This window comes from Macrobrachium nipponense, chromosome 19 (genome assembly GCF_015104395.2).
Source record: "Macrobrachium nipponense isolate FS-2020 chromosome 19, ASM1510439v2, whole genome shotgun sequence".
In the NCBI taxonomy this organism is placed as follows: Eukaryota; Metazoa; Arthropoda; class Malacostraca; order Decapoda; family Palaemonidae; genus Macrobrachium; species Macrobrachium nipponense.
Genome location: NC_061088.1, coordinates 78652233 through 78658584, shown reverse-complemented (window position 1 = coordinate 78658584; position 6352 = coordinate 78652233). Strand labels below are relative to the sequence as shown.

General features: G+C 34.0%; 1 protein-coding gene across 1 annotated transcript in view; it reads right to left on the bottom strand.

Annotated features, from left to right (window-relative positions):
- Window positions 1-1044: 1044 nt before the first annotated feature.
- The window catches only part of LOC135213064 (neuropeptide SIFamide receptor-like), a 242550-nt gene continuing 237242 nt past the window's right edge, over window positions 1045-6352 (bottom strand). The window contains 4 exon segments of the mRNA XM_064246911.1: window positions 1045-1341; window positions 4811-4973; window positions 4975-4988; window positions 6275-6352. The exon segment at window positions 6275-6352 is cut by the window's right edge and continues 63 nt beyond it. Coding sequence (XP_064102981.1) covers window positions 1180-1341; window positions 4811-4973; window positions 4975-4988; window positions 6275-6352 — 417 coding nt within the window. The 3' untranslated portion in view covers window positions 1045-1179.

Genomic DNA, 6352 nt, shown 5'->3' with positions numbered 1-6352 from the left:
CCCTGATCCGGCGAATTTTTATCAACTAAAAAATTCCCCTCCCCCCGGTTAACATATATGAAAATATATTAATTCCAAGGTAGAGTGAATTGGATACGGAAGGATATTTGTAGCTTAATGCGTGTACATGAATCACGGTGATGTGATGTGATAAAATTCATACATATATATCTGTACATATATGCAATATATATATATATAGTATATATATATATATATATATATATATATATATATATATATATATATATATATATAAAGTAGCAGCGACATTCATTGTACCCAAAAGTATTATGGACATTTTTTCTTCATTGCATTTCATTCATTACAGTTACAATAGAGAGACAAGATTACATATCAAAGCTTGGTGTAGCTTAATCATACATCCATACATGATACATCATTGCACATATATTTTAAGCAGCAATTGTAAATCTTCACTGGAGAAACAAAAACACTCCTTTCAATATGCAATATGCAGTTCCAGAGCGCCATTTATATCATCATCTGCTTGTCAAGAAAAAACAATAACATATGCTACATATATATATATATATATAGATATTGTATATATTATATAGGCATATATATATATATATATATATCTATATATTCTAATTATATAGTATTTATCTATATATTAATAATTACACACACACACGCAACACTTCTCAACCACGTAGGTGTGAGCTCACACGAGCCCTGCCCGCACTGTCGTGTAGGTATGGCTTCTTTCTCGGTTATCTGGTGCCCACAGGAACACAGCCCATACAATCCCAGCACTCTTCACCCAGGGATTGTTCGAAGGGCGTGACCAAACCACCCACATATCTCCCTTTCATCACTGTCTCATCTGTAGATGGAACTTCATCGTTTTTTTTTTTTTTTTCGTGGTATCAGCTGTAACAGTCCTGTTATGTTTTGTAACTTTTTCCTGCCGTTCTGACTCCTGATAATTTTCAAAGCTTCGAGTAAATACGCGAGGGCACATCGACATTATAATATATATATATATATATATATATATATATATATATATGTATATTTATATATGTATATACATTTATAGATAGGTACGTATTATATACATAAACATAAATTCCTCTGCAAACGAATGGCTCCCCCTCCGATCACCAAAACACATCGGTCCCATCGAGGAAAGAGGAGTGGATTGGTCCATCAAACGAGGGTTGTATTCCCGTAGAGTTGTGCCGGGGTTTGGGTGCCGTTCGTGAAGTTGTTGATGATGCACTGTTTATACAGAACCGCGGAGCTACCTGGTCTCCTGGGCAGCATGGATCTCTTCTTTCCCGTGGCGTTTCCCTTCCCGTCCATTGGGATCTGGAAAATAAAGACGGGGAAAAAAGAATAACAGTTGCGATTGGGAAAATAATAGAGGATGTCCAGGGATATGTCTTTCTTACCTGGACGAGCCGGCAAATATTTGTATGGGTGTGATTGTTTTTTTTTTTTCGGCTGTTATATATATATTTCAAACATACACACATACGCACACACACACGTAGGCATGCGTATATATATAAATATACATATATATATATATATATATATATATATATATCTATAATATATATATATCTCAAGTATAAATTACCTTTCGTTGTAAGTTTGTTTAAGTTAAAGCGAATTCGATAGTAGTGGTCAAATTATATATAATATATGTATATATATATTATGTATATATATACATACATATATATATATATATTATATATATATATATATATATATACATGTATATATATATATATATATATATATATATATATATATATATGTATATATATATATATATATATATATATATATATATATAATATGTGTATGTATGCATATCTACATATATATATACACACAAACTACATATATATACACACACACACACATATATATATAATATATATTATATATATATATATATATATATATATTCCAATATATTTAGGAATATACATATATTCCTAAATATATTGGAATATAGTAAAAAATATATATACATTTTTCTCTTCATTTGACAGTTACAATCATTAAGCATGTATTGAAATAAAAAATTATCGTTCACACACACACACACACACACACACATAGATATATATATATATATATATATATATATATATATATACGTATAAAAATTATATTTCCTATTTTTGGTACTTCGGGAATACCATTTAGTTTTTGACCAAATAAAAAGGGAGAAAAATAGTAAAATAAAACTTCATATTGTCTGGCGGAGGCGAGTGACATTGTCGGGAAACTCGACCGAGTTCAAATTGTATTTAAAAAGGAAAAGGTCCGCATGGCCTCAACAAAAGTATAATGCTTGGGCAGCATGTCCAAATTACTCATATTGCATATCAAAGCTTCGTATTCTGTTCGCTAATACTGCACTACAGACAGGGATTTACCGGCTGGCTAATTTGTAATGCTTGGTAGATTAGGCCATCCTTGCACTTGGCTGCAGATAAGTTAATAACAGGGGAAATGTAATACACATTGCCGCCATCTTGATGAGAGAGAGAGAGAGAGAGAGAGAGAGAGGAGAGAGAGAGAGAGAGAGAGAGAAGAGAGAGAGGTTTTATAGATTTCTGCTCTCATAAATTCTCTTATGATTTGGGTGGGATGTTGCAAAGAGGATAGAAGGTTGAGAGGGAGAGAGAGAGAGATGAGAGAGAGAGAGAGAGAGAGAGAGAGAGAGTTTATAGAATTCTGCTCTCATAAATTCTCTTATGAGTTGGGATGTGCAAAGCACATAGGTTTCATCACAGATAGAAGGTTGGAGAGAGAGAGAGAGAGAGAGAGAGAGAGAGAGAGAGAGAGAGAGAGAGAGTTCATAGAATTTTGCTCTCATAAATTCTCTTTTCAGTTGGGATGTGCAAATCACACTGCTACCATCACAGATAGAAGGTTTTGAGAGAGAGAGAGAGAGAGAGAGAGAGAGAGAGAGAGAGAGAGAGAGCGAGGCATGCTTAACAAAATCCGTCTCCTTAAAAATCCTTTAAATGACTTTATTGCTCCATAGGCCGCTGGTTTGTATACGTTTCTCCAAGTGACTTAAGTTGTTTACGTATTCAGGATGTATCTAAGAACTCCTCTTTCTCTCGCTCAACCTCTCCCCTTCAATGGAGCTATTTATATATCGAATTAAGACTCCTCTTTCATCCCTAATTATAAATTCATCTCGTGAAATGGTATTAGAGTTGTTTATTCCTTTGGACAGCATGTAATAAAATATAAAAAAAATATATGAAAGATCGTGTGCGCCAGGATTAATCCCAAATTTTATTTTCGGCGTTTTTCTGGAAAATGCTTACGAGATTAGTTAACCTCATCAGCTTAGTTATTCAAAGTTATTCAAAAGTTAAGGTAAGCCTTGAAACGCAGTGTAGGCGGAGTGAGTTTTCTATGACATTGTAATTTTCTATTTAGGTTGTAAGTTTCATTAAACTTTTTGGATAGGCATCAAATCCAAGAGGTCAATTCTTTCTTGTGGTTCTTAAGCAGGTAAGTTATGTATGTATATATATATAATATTTAATATCTAAATTCACTTTACCTCCCCAAATGATATATTTTCATATATGTACCGAAGGGGAATTTTTTAATTGATAATAATTTCGTCCCCCCCCCATGGGATCGAACCACCGTCCAAGTGGACGGGGACGAAATCAGGACAGTCAGTGACGCTATCCAATCAGCTGTTGGCTGATTGGATAGCGTCACTGACTGTCCTGATTTCGTCCCCGTCCACTTGGACGGTGGTTCGATCCCATGGGGGACGCCAAATTATTATCAATTAAAAATTCCCCCCCCTTCGGTACATATATGAATATATATCATTTGTATAATATATATATATATATATGTATATATATATATATATATATATATAGTAGTATATATACGTGCACACATATGTATATATATAAGTATATACACACACACACCCACCTACACACACACACACATACACACACACACACACACACACATATATATATATATATATATATATATATATATATATATATATATGTATATATAGTATATATATATATATATAAATCTTTCCTGTACATATGCATACGCAGATGAGACAATTCATATAGGTGAATTTCCGCATAATCATAATTTAACTTTTTCTATGGATTTTTTCTTCATTTTTATGAATAACAGAATGTCTTTTTGTGATGTTTTATTATTAATGGGAAAAGTTGAGGCGCAAGGAATCGTCTTCTGTTCATCGTTTTTTTTGACGATGGTTTCTCATATATTTTGTTTCAAGACAATTTGATACCACGGGAGATTTCAAAAAAAAAATTGGCTTATATTCGTTATTAATTCTCAATATGAAAAAATTTAATAAATTCATCCTTAGAAATACATATACTATATGTTACACACACTCACACACATATATATACATATATATTCAATACATTTTCATGTTACTTAGCTCTCTCTCTCTCTCTTCTCTCTCTCTCTCTCTCTCTCTCCTCTCTCTCTTTCTCTATATATATATATATATATATATATATATATATATATATATATATATATATATATATTTATTAACCATTCATTTCATGTTTCTTAGCTCTCCCTCTCTCTCTCCTCTCTCTCTCATCTCTCTCTTCTCTCTCTCTCTCTCTCTCTATATATATTTATATATATATATATATATATATATAATAGTTATACTATATATATATCTATTATACATGATATATATATGTGTGTATGAATGTATGTATTATATACGTACATACATATCATACTCATACCGTACCTGCACCATGATGGATTTGCGGCTCGTCTCGGCTGATCCAGATGAGCTGGAATAGACGGAGAACTCCGAGGAAGCCTTGGATTCTGCGCTGGCCAGGTTCACGGACTTGTGGCCCACGAAGCTTTTGTTATGGTTGTCAATACGCAGAGTCGAGCAGCACGAGCGAGACCAGGATGGCCTGGTGGGGGAGGAGGATGGATTAGATGAGGGAGGCAGGTGAGAAGAGAAGATTAATCGTCGGGAGTTAAGGATGAGAGAGAGAGAGAGAGAGAGAGAGAGAGAGAGAGAGCTGAAATACATGAAATAAAATCTGCAAATTTTGGTGACAAAAAACGCAGAATCACTCTCATAGTTAAAGTAGAGAGAGAGAGAGAGAGAGAGAGAGTGAGAGAGAGAGCTAAAAATCAGGAAATAATATCTGCAAAATATGGTGAGAAGAAATGCAGAATCTCTCTTTCTTAGTTACAGTGAAGAGAGAGAGACAGAGAGAGAGAGAGAGAGAGAGAGAGAGAGAGAGAGAGAGAGAGAGAGAGAGAGAGAGAGAGAGAGAGAGAGAGAGAGAGAGAGAGAGAGAGAGAGAGAGAGAGAGAGCTAAAAATAATGAAATAATGTCTGCAAGATTTGGTGACAAAAAATGCAGAATCACTCTCTTAGTTACGGTGGAGAGAGAGAGAGAGAGAGAGAGAGAGAGAGAGAGAGAGAGAGAGAGAGATTCCATATGCATTTTGTCTGATTCACTATTACTTTTAATTTGGTTGATAAAGGAAAAAAAATTGGGTTGATTGTAGATCAGGGTTGATATATGCTTTCATCTCTCTCTCTCTCTCTCTCTCTCTCTCTCTCTCTCTCTCTCTCTCTGGACAGGAGACAGGTGAGGAGATTTTCTGGTTTAGAAAGACGAGGTGATTCCAGACTGAGGTTAAATACTATGAAAAAACAAAGGCCTTAAAACAAGTCTCTATCAAAGTAACCAGCAATATAATTTATGGAGTCAGGTCCACTGTTATGTAACTAAACAAATATATTTCGAAATACAACCATGTAAAGCTGCATTTTAATTTTTTAGATATTTTTGTTCAGTAACATCTCTGTGGTCTTGTTTCTCTATTTCAAGACTCGTGCTGCTATTAGTATTTTTCAAATATAATTCGTATGAAAGCGTTGGACAAAAGGAAGGTCTGTATCATATTTAGTGTAAAACCCAACAGAGGGTTTTAAAAATTTATGTCAAATTTGATAATATTCCAGTCAGTTAAATAACATCTCAGTCAATCTAATGAAAATGCTAATATCAAAGTGTATTGCATCAGCGCTTAATTCATCTAAATTACCGAGATTTGAATTCTGAACGCTTCTGTATCAACGTTATTAACATGCTGAGTGATATTCAGAAAATGGATGAAAAAGGAAAAATTCTGCCCTCTCACGGGAAACCCCAAGCCAACGAACAACAAAGTCTCTCACCTTGAAGCCAGACCGAAACTTCATGTTGAAGTACGCATAAAGAATGGGGTTGATGCAGGAGTTGGATGCTCCCAGCCA